The following is a 19,282-nucleotide window of genomic DNA, read 5'->3' as shown; positions in this document are numbered from 1 at the left end:
TTTATGATTTCTATTCTGTTTGGTTTCTGGTTCAATTTAAGTTTATTTATATGTCTTAATTTTACTTCTAAAACATTTAATTTCATATATTTTTTTTAGTTTTACCATTTTTAAACCACTCTTAAGTTACATTAACTCTAGATTACATTTTTGCTTTGTTTGCAAATTTACAATAAAATATAAAACACAAACTCTTATTTGAATGAATATTAATGTTATAATATGCTGTCAGTACAGTATACCCACATTGGAATAAATAAAAATACCTTAGAAATAAATACAGAGCACATAAACTACAGTTAAAATTAGAAATCATAAAATCATTTACCTGATAATAACATGTATGTGCAGATCCATAAAAGCAGCAGCATCTTCATCCCTCAAACACTATTGCTTTCATAAAACATCACAGTGTCACAAAGAACAGCCTTTTATTCAATATCTATGAAATAAGCCCCATCCAACACAATACAATAAAAACACACACAGACACGTTATATATAGTGTTGCTGAAAAGCTCAGTGACGCTGTCCATTTGTAGATGTGCTGTTGTTGATATGCAGCGCACACAAGGGACAGTGCTGACTCTAAATACATGAATTAATGCAAAAAGTGAACATAAACATGCTTGGCCAGATCCTACAGTTACACAATTAGTGCATTCTTGTGGCTTTAACAAACCTCAGTAGTTTTCTCCAGAGTCCTGTAGTTTGTGTCAAGCCTCACACACACACACACACACACACACATGTGGTCAGAAGTGTGTGCTGGAGTGAGAGGCAGTGAGTGGGGAGGTGCGGGCCCTGTGGCGCAGCTCATCCGTGGAGCCCACTGTTAGCCGCAGCATGGCGAGGACGTTAGCACGGTAGCGAGCAGACATGATGTTATACAGCAGAGGATTCACAGCGGCACTGACGTAAAACAGCACTAAAGACACCAGATTGAAATACTGACTGATGTAATACAGCTGATCACTGGAGTCTGAGACCGAAAACAGCGTCCGGCTCACGTGGAAGGGCAGCCAGCACAAGATGAACACCAGCACAATGACCACTGCACAAAACAACACAACATTCAGAGGCACTTCAGGGGCTTCATTTACTACACAACATCATATTGGTTTGCTGCATACTTAACTAAAACCAAAGCCATAAAAACCAATTGAAATAAATATAAACTAGTTTAACTAAAAATTTTTTAAATCATATAGAAAATAAAATAAAAACAATACTGTAGTTAATAAATAAATAAAAAAAAAAAAAAAAAATCTTACTTGAAAAAAATTAATTATATATACGTAGAGCTAAACTTCAGCTTAACTTAATGTACCAAAATAACAATAAATAAATAAAATCAAAGACATATTTAAAAAAAAAAACTTTTTGTTACTTGGTATAAAATGTAAACTGAAGTAAAATAAAATAATTTTCATTTAGTTTAAAACAATAACTAAAAAAGAAACAGACAAAATAAAAATCTCAAAATCAAACAAACGTTAAATGAAATTAAATCAAATATAAAAAAAAATATTTTATTTTTATTTCAGCTAGTTGACAAAGCAACTCATTTTTTATTTAGTTTAACTTAATGTACTAAAATAACAAACTAAAGTGCAAAAAATTTATAAAACTATATAGATATATTTGATATGGTAGAGCATTGCATTAGCAGCACAAGGTTTTGGGTTCAATTCCCAGGGAACACATGTTAGGTAAGAACTGTTAGCACTGTAAGTCACTTTGGATAAAAGCGTTTGTTAAATGCATAAATTTAAATTTAATTTATATATATTAATGTAAATATATAACAAAAATAATAAATAGGAAAAACCCCAAAACAAAGCTACTAAAACTGTAAAAAAAAAAAAAAAAAAAATTATTTAAAATAATATTAAAAAACTATAATAACATCTCGATAATAAAACAAGACTGAGTAAATAATTTCAAACTACTCTTTTAAGGATCTCAAAACTACTTGTATTATTCTGTTTAATGCTCACCCATCATGCGGAGGGTCTGGCGGTGTGTTTTGTCTCGGTGTGTGTGCGCGCGCAGGTGCAGGCGGCGGGCGATCAGGCCGTACAGGAGCGACAGGATGGTGAGCGGACAGATGAAGTAGAGATTGGAGAGCCACAGCATGGCTTTCAGAAGGCCGGAGGTCAGTGCGTACTGTGTGCAGCGGCACTCGCTGGCTCCGCCCTCAAACTGCTCCACCCCCACCAGCGCAAACACCGGCCCCGCGCTGAGCATGGCCACGCCCCACAGCCCCGCGATCAGCGCTCGGACACGCCCCCTGGTGACCAGCAGTCGCGCGCGGAGGGGAAAGCACACGGCCAGGTATCGCTCCGCCCCCAGCGCAGTCATGTGCAGGATGGACGAGAACGTGCAACACTCTCCCACGAACATCGACAGCTTGCACACGGCGTCGCCTAGCAACCACGGACGAAACCGCCATAGCTACAAGAGCAAACATACGTTAATACATGTTAGGCTAGCAATGTTTAATACATAATACAAGACAGAAGCACATTGCCTTTCATGACAAATCAGATCATCACTTGCGAGACACATTCCGTGTAGCTACAGAAGCTTTGACGAATTTCACACTTGATTGAGGTGGAAGCTTGTTTCTACCATGGGAATAAAATTTAATTATGAAAGTAGTTGCAACTTCCTATCTCCCAATTCTGACTTTTAATTTTTTGCTAAATTATATCTTGGGTTGTAAACTCATTAGAAAAAAAGTAAGATAAAAAGTTGCAATTATGTTATTTTATTTCGTTGTGGGAAAAGGTCAGAATTGCGAGACGTAAACTCAGAATTTTGATTGGAGTGAAAGATATAAATTAGCATTTCTGCGAAAAAAGATAGAATTGTGAGAGACAAATTCGCAACTTATTTTAACTACTAAGTTCAAATAAGTTTGCAACTAAAAACTTTCATATAAAAAGTCGCAATTACAAAAAAAAACAGAATTGCGACTTATAATCTCATAATTATAATCTCATAATCATAATTGCAATATTCTAACTATTCTGAACTACAATTCTGACCTCTTTTCCTAAGAATTGAAAATTTATATCTTGTGATTTTGACCTTGTGAACTACTTGTGAACTTGCAACTACTTTTAGTTTTTTTATCCCGTGCAGGGAACGAAGTCAGAATTGTGAGAGGCAAATCAGCATTTCTGATACGAAAAGTTTGAAGTGTTGATAGAAACAAGCTGAATTGTGAGAAGTAATTTTAGAATTTTGAGGGAAAAAAACTCACAATTGCTAGAATATTTTTATCGCAATATACTTTTTTCTGAGATTTGCGAGTTTATATTATTTGGAACTTTATATGAGAAATTTGAATTGGGAAACAAAAGTCACAATAAGCTTTTATTGTTTAGTTTTTTACTTCCGTGGTGGAAACAAATTCAGAGTTTGATGATGATGTTGAAGACAAGAGCAGTTCTGATCTCGGAGCAGTTCTTCTGGCTTCATGATTGGGTCAGATCCTGCAATTTTTCTGCAATTTTGAGTTTCAACTTTGAGTTTATATTTTACATCCACCACAGAATAAAAAATGTGCTTGCAACTTTTTCTCGCAATTCTGACTTTCTTTTCACGATTATGCGACAATGTTTCAATTCTGACTTTCTTTTCACGATTATGCGACAATGTTTCAATTCTGACTTTCTTTTCACGATTGTGAGACAATGTTTCAATTCTGACTTTCTTTTCACGATTGTGAGACAATGTTGCAATTCTGACTTTCTTTTCACGATTGTGAGACAATGTTTCAATTCTGACTTTCTTTTCACGATTATGCGACAATGTTTCAATTCTGACTTTCTTTTCACGATTATGCGACAATGTTTCAATTCTGACTTTCTTTTCACGATTATGCGACAATGTTTCAATTCTGACTTTCTTTTCACGATTATGCGACAATGTTTCAATTCTGACTTTCTTTTCACGATTATGCAACAATGTTTCAATTCTGACTTTTTTCCCCTCAGAGTTGCAAGAAAAAGTCTGAATTGTGAGATAGAAACGTTAAATTGTGATAGAAAATAATAAAACTAATAATACATGCCCACACACGTACAGATTAGCAGAAAATATTTCTAATGGAAATACGACAGAACTTAATGATATGCAAATGACCAGAAACAAGCTGCAGTGGCAACCAAAGGTGATCTGTCACATGATACAGTTGGCGTCATGCAAGCTTTTTAACAGCACGTCAAACCTCGATTACCTTATAGAGATCCAGAGGCATCAGCAGCAGAATGAGGATGTCTGATATGGCCATGCTGCTCAGGTACAGGTAGGTGGTGCTTCTCATTTGTGGGCGTCGCCACACCACCAGAATGGTCAGGGCGTTTCCCAGCAGGCCGAGCAGCAGCAGCGGCACACACAGCGTCGTTAACACCGCCAGCTCAGTGTCGGTGAAGAGCGACTGGTCCTCCCATTCCTCCCAGTCTGATCGGTTCCCACAGCTCCCACACCAACCAGATCCAGAACCAGCTCCAGAACCAGCTCCAGAACCAGCTCCGGAAGCCTCCAGCACGTCCATCTCTCTCTGGAGGAGAGCTCAGAGCCGCCACGGCTCCTTCATCTTCACCACGCTCTACACGGCTCAGAGCTGCAGGACGGTTATTGAATGTGCTCCTGTTCTGTGCCGCCCACCGCTGGACATCAGTGCCACCTCCAGCAGCACAGGAACTGATCGAATCCACTCGATCACACTGAGAGGAACACAGGAGGAACACGCCGATCTCTCCATCAGACACACACAGACTCAGCTCGAGATCAAACACATGAAACACTCTGAAGATGAGGAACTACATTAGTTCATATGTAACTACTTCTAATTCATGTCTCATTGTTAGTGAATGATATTTGCAACATTTACTAAGTTGTGAAATGGAAACACAGACTAACATTAATCAAAATGATTAAACACTGTCACAAATGTACTGCTGCTTGTTAGTTAATGCATTAACTGATGGGATCGTTACCAAAAAGAAATTAACATAATTAAATATTTCATGATCAATTATTTGAATAGTGTACATTTAGATGTAAAGTACAGTGCATATGAACTATAGTAGTGTTTTTGTATCACTATAGTTTATAGTATGATGTGAAACACTTCAACAATATATTAAAAATGTACAACTTTTGTGAACTATCAAACTTCTATAATTAATGAAAAATACTTTTATTACAGTAATGCCATACATTTTTTAAGTAATTTGTGTCAATATGCATGTAAAGTACACTATACTAATATATGTAGCACTGTATAATAAGTTTATATGAACTACCTAAAAAAAAATCATGCATTATTTTTTCAACATTTACTAACACATTATTATAATCTACAGTTGCATCTTTTGTTGTTGTGTAACAAACATTAACCTGAGCTAACACAAACTAACATTAATAAAAATACTGTAACAAATGTACTTCTCATTGTTAGTTAATGCATTAAATAACATAAACTAATGCGATTGTTACCAAAAATATAAAGTGTATGTAGCATGAAATGAAACCTACCTGATGACATTTAGATTTCTTTGCATTGTTTTCATTAAAACTTTTAAATTTGCATGTGAACTATACTACTATTTGTAGTACTAAATTTAACTTATGTTATAATTAACACTTTATTTGAAGCCTTTATGTATAATGCATAATAAAAATATTCAGAATACTTTTTTAATATATATAAATATATATATATATAAATAACTGCATCAGGTTCCTTGTTATTGCATCTCTAATTGGTTGTCTGTCGTGTTTTAATAAATTATACTAATCTAAAATGGTAAAGATAAGTATTATAATAACTAGTTACACTTTTTCATACAATGCATTATAAGGTGCTTTATTACAAGGTATAATTAATACCTTAGAGAATTTGAGGTGCTAATGAGATAAATTTTGAAAAAAGTCACATTGCAAACATTTTTAATGATGCTGAAATTTCTTCATGTGAAATATCATTTATTTTCCTTTGATTTTAGGGTGAATTATGGCAGATTAGTTTCTTCGATTCCCACTTTTAGACGTTTAACACACAGCCGAGCAGAGAAACTGACCAGCTCTTGTTGACTCACACTAATTAATTTGTGGATTGATTGTTTTAATGAGTAACCCCGCTGAACGTTCAGCTGCTGTGCAGATTTCCTCAAGCAACAGTGTTTCTACATTCAATCAGTGCCAATATAGTATTTAAATAATCACCTATTTATTGCTATTACATTAATTCACATTAAGCTAAAAACAATTAATTCATAATATACATCTTTAAATATGAATGACACACAGACAGTCATCAACCAATCAAAGCAGACATTCTCTCTTACACACACACACACACACGTGTGAAAGGTTTTGTGGGCGGGTCTAGGCACAGGCTGTGGGCGGGGCATAGTGATGCGGTCGCCTGGCAACAGCGGAGTCTCTCTGAGCATCTTGTCAGGACTGTAGAAGCCTCTAGTGGCAGAGACAGGAACTACACACACACACACACACACACACACACACACACACCATAATAAACACATCAGACCTGCTTCACTCAATACTATTCAGTAGTCACAGTATACTGTCTGCTGACCTGAAGCAACAACTCAATTCTATATTAATATACCAGCCATAAACTGTTGAGCTTAAAAGATTTTAAAGGAACAGGTAAATAAATAATATACATAATGTTGTTCAAAAGTTCGGTATCTGTAAGAATTAATGTTTTTCAAAGAAGTTTCTAATGCTCATCAGAGATGCAATTATTTGATAAAAATAATGTAAATGTGAAATATAATGCGTCAAACGCTATCAGCTGTCGTTCTTCACCAGAACCCTTGCGTTATCGAACCCATGACCTGAATAACAAACCTATGAGTTTTGCTGATTCATGACAGAACACGCAGAAATGAATCATCTCCAGATTCAATGTGCTTTTCATAAATGATCTCATTTTGCTGACACACCTACAGATAATGTACAAGTTCAACCTCATTATTCTAGGAACATTACGACTGTTTGGTTATTTTCATGACACAATGAAGTAAATCAACAGGGTTTCCACAGAAAAATTTGGACATCTTCATCCAGTTCAAAAGTTTTCACCCCCCGGCTCTTAATGCGTAAACATTTTTATGTACAATATCTTACTCAAGACAGTACTAAATAAAAAAAATGTGCATTTTGTATGATCTCGTTTATTTTGTTAAAATCATTCCAAATGTAAAGGGGTTCACAAACTTTTGCATGCCACTGTACATTAAAAGTGACTGTTCAAAATGTATTAAATATATCTCAATGCCTATTTAGATTTTAATACAATTTTATATTATTCTGATTTCTGAAGATCATGTGACACTGAAGACTAGTAGTGTATTTAAACGTGTGTGTGTGTATACTGTATACACACACACACAAATTACAGCAATTGCTTTTTTATTTACCATAGCGTTTACAGTGAGGTGCTTCAGAAAATACCACAAACAAACACAAAGTTCACAAACAAACAACGTTTGTTTACAGGATCAAAAGAAGCAAAGTTTCCTTACTTTAGCGAGGTAGTCTCCTCGTGACATGCTTCTGTATAAATCCTGGTTCTGTACTTCTAATCAGTGACCGTTGTTTAGTTTTGATCTCTCCGCTGTGCTTCTGTGTTCATCACTTCTGAGCACCGTTCTCATGCATCCGCTGTGTGTACAACAGTGAACGCAAGCTAGATTCAAGTCATTATTCCTCTCAAATATGGTTATTTTTCTTACCAAACGCATGGATTCGCTACAGGAGGCCTTTGTTCACCCCCGGAGCCGTATGAGACACTTTATATAATGGATGGGTGCTTTTTATTTAACTTCTTTTGGACTGATGCATGCAACACCCGCTGAGCGCCACTGAACATCCTGAAAGATCCAGAACAATCTTTAACTCCTTTTCTCACAATTCTGACACTTTTTCCTCAGAATTCCGAGTTTACTTTTTGAAATTCAGTTTTTCCCACACAAATTTTCCCACCACAGAATTTTTTTGTTATAAAACATGAATTCTTTTCAAAATTCTTTTCCACCACATAATACAATATAAAAAAGTTAATTGTGATTTTTTAATTTCCTAATTGTTATCTTTTCGTGAAAATTTAAGAATTCTTTATATATGCCAATTCTGTTTTGTTAGCTTTTTCGCCACAAAATAAAAATAAAGGTAATTGCGTCTTTTCAGAATTATAACATCAAAACTTTCTGCCTTTAAAAAAAATAAATAATAATAATGTAAACTCGCAGTTGTGCAATAAAAACTCTTAACTTCAAGAAAAAAAATTCAAGATCAACTTCTTTATTTTTTTGCGGATACAGCTTTCGTGGTTTCCAGTCAAAACCAGTTAAACCTCAACTTAATTCAAACATATTTTCAAAAGAAAGAGTCGTATTCTTGTTTTGAGGATGTTTGTATATTAGTATTATTTCTGCATTAAATTCAGCACAAAGCCGGTGTAGTGAGAGTTATTTATTAGAGCAGTCATTGATGCATTACAGATCAATTATTAATCAACTAAGAGAGAGGGAGGGTGAGTTAACTCAACTAAATCTCAACCAGTGCTGGTTCGAACCATGCCAACATACAGAGACTTACTAACCTAGTTGTGAGCAGTTCTTTCAAACACACACACACACACACACACACACACACACACAGAGACAGTAATAAATAGGCAATGTTTAGGGAGTCATAAAAATCATAATTGAAGAATGATCTCTTAATTAGAGTATGCGAGCAGCGCTATCAGTCATTAAGGCACTTAATCGGTCAACTACTGAACTACATCTCCCATGATGCACTGGTGTGAGTGTCATGTGACTGGCTCAGTCTCTGTCCCTGAGGGCTCGCAGGATGTAGTTCTCTCTCTCTAGCTGAGCGTTTCTCTCCGACAGCTCTTTGATCTGCTCTCTCAGCACCTCCACCTCCTCCCGAACCGCCAGCATCAGGTGCGACTTCACCAGGTCCTGCAGAAACACATTCACATCTCATCAGCGCGTGCGTTCACTGGGACTCGAACCTGTGACCCTGTGATCTACTGCTTAAGCTTAAGTTTCTGTCACTGAAAAAAAATGAAACAAGGTAATTGCGACTTTTTCTGACTTTATAACTCGCAATTCGGAGAAAAAAAGTCACAATAAATAAAGTCACAATATAGAGTTTTTTTCTCGCAATTGCCAGTTTATGTCGCAATTATGACTTTTGTTCTTATATAAATTAAATTAATGCATTTAGCAGACGCTTTTATCCAAAGTGACTTACAGTGCATTCAGGCTATCAATTTTTACCCATCATGTGTTCCCGGGGAATCGAACCCACAACTTTGCGCTAGCTTTTGCTTGCTAACGCAACACTGTACCACTTGAGCTATAGGAACACTATATAAACTTGCAATTGCGAGTCAAAGTCAAAAGTGCAAGATAAAAAGACGCAATTACCTCGTTTTATTTTTTATTTAGTGGTGGAAAACATTTCAGCAGTCACATAAAAAAAGTCTTCAAACTTAAAATATATCCAAAATATTTGACAACACAATAAAGTTTGGCTAGACAAAGACGATATCTGTATTTGTATGAATACTGTTATGATTGTGAGCGATCTCACCATGGCTTGCTCGATCTTGTTGTCGATGGCGATCATGCTGCTGTTAGTTCCGCTGAAATAGAAACGAACAGAAATTATAAGCGGTGCTTTCTTGACTCTGCTTAGCTCTAGCAAACATGCTACTTGAGTTAAACAGCATTACAGCACACACAGGTCTTCACGAGGACCGGAGGATGTGTGCAACACTGATGCTATTGTTCTGAGTGTGTTCTCGTAACAGAAACCCTCATGAGACGCTCTCAGTGCCCACAAACACATCATACACCAGCCGAAGAAAGTGAACACAAACACACTGTAGACCCACACTGAGCCAGTTACCTGTGGAAGAACAGCAGAAGAGAAAGGAGGGTGGAGTCAGATGGGCGGGGCCTCGGTTTGTGAACATAAGCCCCACCCCTTTCCACTTTCACAGAGGAATTCGCAGGATTCTGAGATTTCTGATCGCTAACACAACACGAGCTCGGTGTCTGACCAGCAGGTGGCGCTGTATGCGTTTCTGTCCAGGAGAGCGTCTTTGAGCTTAAAATGGGTTTGGATGAACACATTCGGTCTTGTTTCGGGATGGACGGCGTTCTGAGGCCAGAAAGTGTGTTTTTGGACATTGTGTGTGGTAAGTGCTTGCTGCTGATTGGCTCCTTGGTTTCCATGGAAACTGCCAAACGACCAGCCCTTGGGTAGTAATCGAGCTTCCCCATTGGCCAGGAATCACGAACCCTTCGAACTCCACCGGCTTCTCTCACTCGTTCTCCTGCGTGGAGGCGTGGCCTGTGAATCACAGAGGAAGGGGCGGGGCCCAGCGAGGAGGGGTGTGGCTCAGAGGCAGGAGAAGCTCTGTCCTGTGCTGTATTCTCATCCTCTCTTTGTGTTTGTTCACGTGGAGGGAGTGATAACGGACGAGGCTGTTTTTTGCTTTCAAAAATGGACACCATCTTGCGTACGTTGATAAACATGGTGGATAATCAGCAAGCCAAAAAAACTAAAAACACATGTGGAAAGGAAGCTCAATGGTGCACGTGAGGAAGAGACATCATGTAATTGTTTCCTCTGACTCCTTTCAGAAACATCCGGGCAGGATCTGACTCATTCATCGCCATGAAACAGTCTCAAATACTGCTGCACATCAGCAGAACAAGAGCCAGTCATTTACAGACGCTGGACCCTCTTCATCGAACGCTGTTCAACTAAAGTTAACTACACTACAAGCTACTCACTAATACTAACGAGAAGCTATTAAAGGGAGCAGTATCTTTTACAATATGTGGTGCATTAAACTGTACACTACATTCAAGTTAAAAAACAATATTAGCTAAAATCATACGTTATTAACAAACTAAAGCTGAATAAAAACTTTTGTTATTTAAAATAATAAGCTGAAATTATATTAAATATAAATTTAAGATGGAAAAACGTAAACTTAAATTAGAAATGTTGCCTTGGGAAATAACTTAAATAAATAGTCGAAGTTGAGGCTAAAATTAATTACTGCATCTAAACATGAAAATAATTAAATACAAATTTAAATAGGGATTGGAAAAACATACAAGTAATAAAACTAAAATAAAAATAGTAATGCACTTATTTTTAAACTTTCAAATGTTTTCTTGGCAACTAAATAAATTAAGTTTAAACACTAAAATTACTAACTGGAAATAAATAAAAATGGAATAAAAATAAATACAAATATTAATATTAAAAACAATCAGGGCGGTGATTAAACTTCACATTTCATGCATTAAATAAAGCGGAAACAGATGCACTCAGGTTCATTATAATTAACTAAAATTAACAAAAGCTTGACATATATAAAATATAAATATTAGATGGAGAAATTTACATTTTAGTTAAATTAAATAAGTTTATTATTTACTGGAAAATGAATAAAGTGTTAAACTTATATAAAAAGTGTTTATATAAAAAAGCAAATAAAATTACTTAAAATTTAACTATTATTAAAATATAAGAAAAATTAAACGTAATTTAAAATATGAATAAATCTATAATAGTATACTAATTTTTTACTCAAATGTTTGACAAAAAAAAAAAAAAAAAACAGACAAGAACCGTTCATTTCAGTAAAAAATGCAGTCAAGTTACGAGCGTCCTGAGGATGAGTGTGATCCTGGAGAGAGCCTTCATCACATCCCAAACTGACCGATCCTGGACGGATTCGAGTAATCTGGGGAGAAAGTCCACCTGTCTGAGCTCTCCAGATCTCTCCTGCCTCGGGATACGTCTGTACGTGTGTGTGTGTGTGTGTTCCCGTATGACACACAACACAGAGAACATGTGTAAACACGTAGAGTCAGACACACACACACACAACACTGCACTCTTTGATTCAGTTCTCCGCCCACTGTTCCCTGCAGCCAATCACGGCTCACGCTGGGATTCTCGGCCCGCCCACACAGATCCCAGCATTCCACACTCCACCCACTTCATCTAATATCACACTAACACAGACTGCATACTCGTATATACGGTTTTGTTTAATCTAAAATCTGTTATGATTTATATCCAAAGCTATTTATATGATGTAATCAGCATGCGAACAGATTTACACTGGCACTGAATGAGAGGAGTGTGAGCCTGAGTGTGTGTGTGTTCATTTACACACAGCAGATCCTTCAGAATCAGAACACCATATAAATCACACTGGCACTGATTCTAAACGCCAAACCTAAGTTCCACTTGAAATAAATCGGTTTAGACTTGACCTTCATAATACATTTTGTGCAATTATGGTTTTTTTTTGCATTTCTGTTCTGTTTTGAATATCATTACATGTAAAGGATTTGTCGTGAAGGGAACTGGAATACAAGTTTTTATAAACTTTTCATTTTATATAGCGGTATTTAGCATTATTTCTGAATGTAATAATAAAGTGCAACTTATACACTGAATGCTATACTTATCTGAAGTCATAAATAACAATTCATAATGTAAATCAAAGAAATGATCATTCTGTGAGTATTTATCAATCAAGCATGTTTTTATCTGCTGAAGACACACACAAGTTCTTCTGAAGAGCGTTGCTCAAACATTTAAAGCTAACAACAGACTTCCCTAATATTTCTTTATACTGTGGAAGTGCATGGCTGCCGTCATACGCTTCAGGTTGTTTCTTTCTTGTGTTGAGCACAGAGAAGATATTCTGAAGAACGGTCATCTCATGGACAGAAGACACTGAGGCACTTCTCAAAACATCTTCTGTTGTGTTCCTGAGAAGAAACAAAGCCTTGGACAACACTTCTGATTTCTGGTGTGCAACAGATGAACTGACGCTGCATATGAACACCGTGTGCACTGTACATGAACCGGAGCACGGGAAATACAGTCAATATTGACTGTAGAATCAGATATCAGCACACACACACACACACACACACACACACACACACACACACACACACACACACACACACCACAGATCCTCATGCCATGATCTGCTCCAGAGTCTCTCATTTCACCTCAGAAAGAAACAACAGAAAGTGTGTGTGTGTGTGTGTGATTGTGTCTGTGTGTCTATGTGAGTTTGTGTGTGTGTGTGTCTGTGTGTGTGTGCGTGAGTTTGTATGTACGTGTGTGTGTGTGTGTGTGTGTGAGTGACTGTGTTTGTTTGTGTGTGTGTGTTTGCGTGAGTTTGTGTGTGTGTGTGCATGAGTTTGTGTTTATGTGTGTGTTTGTGTGTGTGTGTGTTTGCGTGAGTTTGTGTGCATTTGCGTGAGATTGTATGTGTGAGTTTGTGTATGTGTGTGTGTGTGTGTGAGATCAGCCATCTGATCAGTGATTCATGAAAGCACATCATCATGACACAACAGTTAGAAACACACTTTTCTCTGCAGTTCCACTTTCTTTCTAACTTTCCTCCTTCATGAAAGGTGCCTCTATTCCTGCACTAATGCAGCTTTAAGCTGAGAGAGAGCGACAGAACGAAGGGGAAAATAAACACGAAGCCCAGAAACATGCTTTACACAAGTACACACTCCAGCCGTCTGACCAACACACTGCAAGATACACACACACTCAGAAAATATCTGCGTCTGCCTTGATGAGCTCGTGTTGTGTGTTTCAGGACAGCGCTGTGTGTGTGTGTGTGTATGTGTGTGTGTGTGTGTGTGTGTGTGTGAGATTGAGGTATTTCCTCCCGCTCTGTGACAGTAAGCACTGCGGTGTGAGAACGCTCGTCAGGGCCTCGAGAAACCGAGAGCATCACCTTTCCAACCACTCAACTCTCTAAAAATACAAGTGCACTCGACTCACCCCTAAATATAGACGAGTAACAACTAGCTGATGTGTGAGACAGAGAGTCAAACTAACGTCTGAGAAACCGGAACTTTAAACCCCAAATCAGGAACAGGTAACATCAGTTGACGCACAGCAGAACAATAAGAACAAAACACATTCACTATTAATATAATCTATAACCCCTCAGATGATGCTAACCCTCAAACAACATACAGAACTAAAACAATTAGCTATAAGTGTGATTGCATCATAATAATTGCTGTTAATAGTGTTTATCATCTGTTTGATTACGTCTTTAAATGATTTTTCCGTACATTTCTATCATATGCACATAAACTGACAGTCATCACTTACAAGCTACTACTACATATTGTAGAAACGTAATTTTCTGTTAAGTCGTAGAGTTGCTTTACAACGATTTTTTATCGTAAAATGCGCTATACAAATAAAATTGAATTGAACTGAATCATTGTTTGGGTCTTTACTACCAAGCTGTGGGTCCGGTTTGTATGGAAACCCGTTTCCGCTACGAAATAAATAAAAAACATGGTAATTCTGAAATATCTGAAAGTCGCAATTGTGAGTTTTTTTTTCTCGCAAATGTGAGTTCATGTCTTGCAATTCAGATTTTTTTCTTTGACTTTAGAACTCCCAATTAATAAAAGTCAGAATTGCATGTTTATCACACAATTCTGTGAAGATTTTTTTTTTTCGCAATTACCTAATTTTTTTTTATTTAGTGGCAGGAACGGGCTTCCATAGGTTCGCTAACATAAGTGTAAAACAACTTTTTCCTCTCTGATTCTTTAGTTTTAGAACAGAATGGAGCACCATTATTATTATAATAGGACGCAGTTGACCAATCACAACAGTCTGGGTCATCGGACCAATCAGAGCAGAGTAGCATCATGCAAAGGAGGGGTTTGGAAAGATGAATCTTCGAACGAATCGTTTGAGAGTCCTTGAGAAACAATGTAAAAAGAAATACATATTTTCAGAAAAAGAAAGTGTTTGTTGACCTTGCATGCATATTGACCAGTTGCTGGGGACTTTCCAAAACCAAATTATGAACCTTTGAAATAGTACAATAGGGGCACTTTGATTAGAACTGAGCTGGATGATGACATCACTGAATCATCATTGAACTGACTTTAACTGATAAACTGACTGTTTTCTATCGTCCTCCTGCATTATCAGCACACATTTTTCCTGTTTAACACTATAAAGCTGCTTTAACACAATCAGTACTGTATAAAGCGCTATACAAATAAAGGTGACTCATAAAGAAAACTATATTACCATCCACACCAACAAACAATAGCTATAAAGATAACTATAACGATATTCAAATAAACACTTATCATTATAGTTCTCATTCTTAAGACTGGTCTCACCCGTCGTCTCCCATGAACTCAAACGCTTGTCCCATTCCGAACATGGACTGTGCCAGCGCGAGGGCGGACGGCGTCTGGATGGGCGTCAGAGCGGGATGGAAGGCACTTTCCCGACCCAGGTGCGCTCTGGGAGACACCGGCTGTGAGCGTGTGGTCCGAAGCTACGAAAAGAAAGTGTGTGCAAGACTTTGAGTAAGAAATGGATGAGTGAAACAGATGAGTGTGAGATTCTCACCTTTCCAACGGCATCCATGTCGAGCCGCAGCGGGGCGGGTATGTTGCGTGTCCGGGGCGTGTTCGGCGAAATGATTGGCTGTGAGTCACACTGGTCGTGTGTGGGTGAGAGCGGACCAATGTGGGCGGAGTCTGTCAGTAGGTGGGTGGTGCCCTGTGAGTGTACCAAGTGACCTAAGTGCACAGCCAACGGTTTAAGTCTGGCTCCGCCTACCGCTCCTTCGGCTCCGCCCAGCCCGACCATCTCTAAAGACTCCAAAGAGTGGGCGTGTCTCATGCTGTCAATCACGTGGCGGAGACCCCGCTCCTCAGTTTCCCTCTCCATCACATCGACACATGTCCAACGGCCGCGTTTATACGGCTCGCCCGGTCCTTGATCCAAACGCACGACGCGGAAACGTGACGCCCCCGTGGCGTCCAGTGAATTCTGCTTCCTAGCCATGACGGGCGTGTTCGGGTGACTGGAGCTCTGTAGCATCTGGAGGGCGGGGTTTTGGCGCAGGGACAGCCCATTGGATAGGATTTGAGTGGGTGATGCAGTCTGGCTTCTGGTGCTCCTCCCATGGGCGGGGTTTCTGACGGAAGGGGGCGTGGCTCTTTGCGTTCCCAGCTCCTCCGAATGGTGTTCTCCAGAACCCTGATTGTAGTCCGACGTGACGCTGGTGATTTGAAAACCACTTCGTTTCTTTCCGCCACTCATTCTGGACCGAGTGTGTCTGAGCGGTATGAGTTTATCCCTGGGTGCTCCAAACTCGATCTTTGTTCATTATTTTGCAGTAGAAACCAAACAGCAAAAAGCTTTAAGAAACTAATATCCTAAGCATTTGAAAGCGAGACTGGTCGTCTTCCGCTCAATCTCTCGCGTCAATCTGGATTAGATCAATCATATTCTTTGTCCTCAGGTGAACTTGCATGTAAAAATCTGTAAAAATCTAAAACTTACACAAATTTATTCCATTGCACTTGGCTGTGTCCTCCTCCTCCCTGCGGCTGTTTCGAGTGTAACTGCAGCCAGTACAGTAATAAGAGCAGTTCTCTGCCCAGCGGTTGCGCAAGGCTCGGCTCTGATGGCTGTTTCCTCTGGCAGTCGTGCAGTATGTGTGTTCACAGCTCAGGACACAATACAGAGACTCACGATCGCCATGCATGCACAGATCTGATTCTTTCAAGATCAAACAGCCAATCCAAGAGATGTTAAGAAAAAAACACCATAATTAGGGCATTTACATGAGTTCTTGCTGCAGCTCAAGGCCTGAACGTGTCAGGACATCATTTCAGGGCTGCAGGACAAGTTTGGTAACTACAAAAACAAGAAGTTCTGTTTCTGTCAACGTTCCTTTAGCCTCTGAAGCAGAGAGCTATACGTTAAAAACCCAAATGGTGATGTGAATCTCGACAACTTTAAGAGCAGAACCTGGAAAGAATCAAACACAATCTCAACGCCTGGAGTCACAGTCAAATTAAAAGCATTTAACTTCGATTAAAACTCTCAATGCTCAAACAACTTCAAGAGGAAAACCTTAATAGAATTCAACTAAATGTTACAGTTTTGCAAAATGATCATTCTTTTAACCTCAAATTAAAACTGAAGCTGGAGAAACAGTTCAGCAATTCTGTGCAAAAGCTAAAAACTTACTGAGTAAAACTTGTATTGCTCAATTGATTCAAATTAAAACCAGATCATGCATTTACCTTCAGAGAGCAAATGAAAAAAAAAAGCTCAAATATAGTCAGCAACTTGAAGAGTGGAACCTGATTAGAAAACTTTAAATGTTACAGTTTTAAAATGGTTCAGGCATTTTATGAGAGAGCTAAAAAACACTAAGCAACTTTTCAGAGTAAAACGTTTAAATGATACAGTTCTGGCATCATATTTGAATCAAATTTTAAACTATTACACTTTAAACTTTAAATAAAACTAGAGCAAGTTAAAAGTTAGGTGTTAAAAGTACAATTATGGATGCATATTTAACATGTGGCTGTAACTGTGGATTTTGAATTAAATTTAAATTAGAATTGAAACCGTAATCAGATTTGATTTCCCTGATTCAGAGCAGAATCGCACACGCGCAGCATCACTAGTTCGCGCATGCGCGCTGCTCTACATTGCTTAAAGCAAATACTCAGAAGCGTTGCACAACACAACACCGAAACCTGACATTTAACGTTACTTACAGCAAATTCAACCTCACCAGGTCAGCAGATGACAGGAATCATAGCAGTTCAATCTCAAAGAACCAACACAAGCAGGGAAAACTGTGCAGAACAGATTCTGGATCTGGGTTGAGCCTGAGTCCGCCCCTAACACTCCACAAAATGCGAATTAAACCCAAAGTTCAGTCTGTAATGCCATTTTTGTGAACTTTAACACACTAAAGACTCCGTTCACATGTTGCGTCCACACCTCGAACCCCTGGGGAGAGAGAACATTCCCTTAAACTGAAAACAGACATTAAACCCCCTTTAGATTCCAGCACACCGATTTGAGATTGATCATCCACACCCGAGAAGTGAGTTTATTCTCCATCAGTTCGCATCAGATAAAGCACAGCGGATCCGTGGCTACGGTCGCTTCGCTTCTCTCGCGGCGGTGTTTCTGGCTGGACGCTTTTTTATTTAAAGCGACAGTAATGAACACAGATTTACAGATTACTTCTCCTCTTGCCAAACTGTTGACAACTTTCCATCCCCCGGAAGTTCCACCTCCGTTCCTGCGACTGAATCCTACTATTGTGAAGGGATCATGAATATTAATCAGGCCGGACGCAGCCAATCCATGACGAATGGACGCAATTAATATTCATGAGGCCACCCTTCGCTTTAGTACGATTCGTAATTTTGTCAAATTGTATTTATAAATTAAGAGATTAACCGAAGCACAGACATTTAGACTTAACAAAATCAAACTGCAGCTTATTCATATCAGGTTCAATACTACATTTGAACCGATGAGCAAAATAAAACGAAATCAAGTTAGAGATGCGAGTTCACACTGCCATCTAGCGACTTTTTCAAATGAGTACATTTTGATAATTTAAAATATTTAAAAAATTGTAGTTATTTGCGTGTGTAGACATAAGTATTAAACACATGCACTTATATATATATAAAACACATTTATTTTTCTAACACACACACACAAACAATCACACACACACACACGCACACACACACACACACACATATTACACATATAGATTTCGTTAAACATGCAGGATTCTATACACTTATTTTTTATTTTATTTTATTTGTATATTTTCTACACTTTCAATTCGGCGACACATAGGATGAATAGAGATTTTATTTATAAATAAACAGTGTCTTCAACGAGCTATATAAAAAAGAAAAGTAAATGAAAAAAAAAAAACTACAAAACATGAATTTAATCAAAATAAAGAATTTTAATAGTAGCCTGCTTCTGTTAACTGTTAAAGTTTACTCAACGGAGGAAAGCTGCATAGACAGTGACTTAAGAACTAGTTAAGAGTTAACCAGGTAATCAGTCTTACTTTTCAAATTCAAGTTAGACAAATCTACCATTTTATGTAACTGACTTTATAAGTGTGTGTGTGTGACAGAGAGGGAAAGAAATTAGAAGAAAAAAGAAGACCTTGGCTATTGAAAGGGGTTCTTTATTAATCCATTAAATTACAATGTTGCAAGCTTTTACATCAGTGTTGTGGTAAGTTGGGATGGCTGCAACAATGTGTCCCAACTCTGACAGTTGTGCTCAAACTAGGGTTAAAATGTAAC

General features: G+C 38.0%; 2 protein-coding genes across 8 annotated transcripts; both read right to left on the bottom strand.

The window, feature by feature from the left end:
* Positions 1 to 414: 414 nt before the first annotated feature.
* Positions 415 to 5,181, bottom strand: LOC127944856 (growth hormone secretagogue receptor type 1-like). Its single transcript, XM_052541190.1, has 3 exons — positions 4,249 to 5,181; positions 2,000 to 2,456; positions 415 to 1,053 (listed from the first exon to the last, which is right to left on the bottom strand). Exons 1-3 carry the CDS (start codon positions 4,564 to 4,566, stop codon positions 755 to 757), a joined length of 1,074 nt encoding a protein of 357 aa, XP_052397150.1. The 5' UTR covers positions 4,567 to 5,181; the 3' UTR covers positions 415 to 754.
* A 3,326-nt stretch (positions 5,182 to 8,507) lies between these two features.
* LOC127944809 (TSC22 domain family protein 4) lies at positions 8,508 to 18,255 on the bottom strand. Of its 7 annotated transcripts, none has more exons than XM_052541086.1 (5): positions 17,705 to 18,244; positions 15,531 to 16,943; positions 15,296 to 15,456; positions 9,657 to 9,708; positions 8,508 to 9,019 (listed from the first exon to the last, which is right to left on the bottom strand). In XM_052541086.1, the coding sequence occupies exons 2-5, from the start codon at positions 16,227 to 16,229 to the stop codon at positions 8,879 to 8,881; spliced, it is 1,053 nt and encodes a 350-aa protein (XP_052397046.1). In that variant the 5' UTR covers positions 16,230 to 16,943; positions 17,705 to 18,244; the 3' UTR covers positions 8,508 to 8,878. The 7 variants fall into 7 exon arrangements, with proteins under 7 accessions (XP_052397046.1, XP_052397048.1, XP_052397044.1 ...); XM_052541088.1 differs by having other exon boundaries at positions 17,722 to 18,244; XM_052541084.1 differs by lacking the exons at positions 8,508 to 9,019; positions 9,657 to 9,708 and adding an exon at positions 11,648 to 12,874 and having other exon boundaries at positions 17,705 to 17,830; positions 18,009 to 18,247.
* Between the last annotated feature and the right edge of the window lie 1,027 nt (positions 18,256 to 19,282).

The sequence above is a fragment of the Carassius gibelio genome, chromosome A23 (genome assembly GCF_023724105.1).
Source record: "Carassius gibelio isolate Cgi1373 ecotype wild population from Czech Republic chromosome A23, carGib1.2-hapl.c, whole genome shotgun sequence".
Classification (NCBI taxonomy): Eukaryota; Metazoa; Chordata; class Actinopteri; order Cypriniformes; family Cyprinidae; genus Carassius; species Carassius gibelio.
The sequence above is the reverse complement of the archived record's forward strand: the minus strand, read 5'-3'. Positions and strand labels throughout refer to the sequence as shown.

Coding starts and splice junctions, on each gene's coding strand:
- LOC127944856 (XM_052541190.1), bottom strand. CDS start 4,566: ATGGACGTGCTGGAGGCTTCCGGAGCTGGTTCTGGAGCTGGTTCTGGA. Junction 2,457..4,248: donor TGCCTCTGGATCTCTATAAG/GTAATCGAGGTT, acceptor TTGCTCTTGTAG/CTATGGCGGTTTCGTCCGTG. Junction 1,054..1,999: donor CCAGACCCTCCGCATGATGG/GTGAGCATTAAA, acceptor TGTTTTGTGCAG/TGGTCATTGTGCTGGTGTTC.
- LOC127944809 (XM_052541083.1), bottom strand. CDS start 16,229: ATGAGTGGCGGAAAGAAACGAAGTGGTTTTCAAATCACCAGCGTCACG. Junction 15,457..15,530: donor ACATGGATGCCGTTGGAAAG/GTGAGAATCTCA, acceptor TTCTTTTCGTAG/CTTCGGACCACACGCTCACA. Junction 12,875..15,295: donor GAGTTCATGGGAGACGACGG/GTGAGACCAGTC, acceptor GTTTCTTCTCAG/GAACACAACAGAAGATGTTT.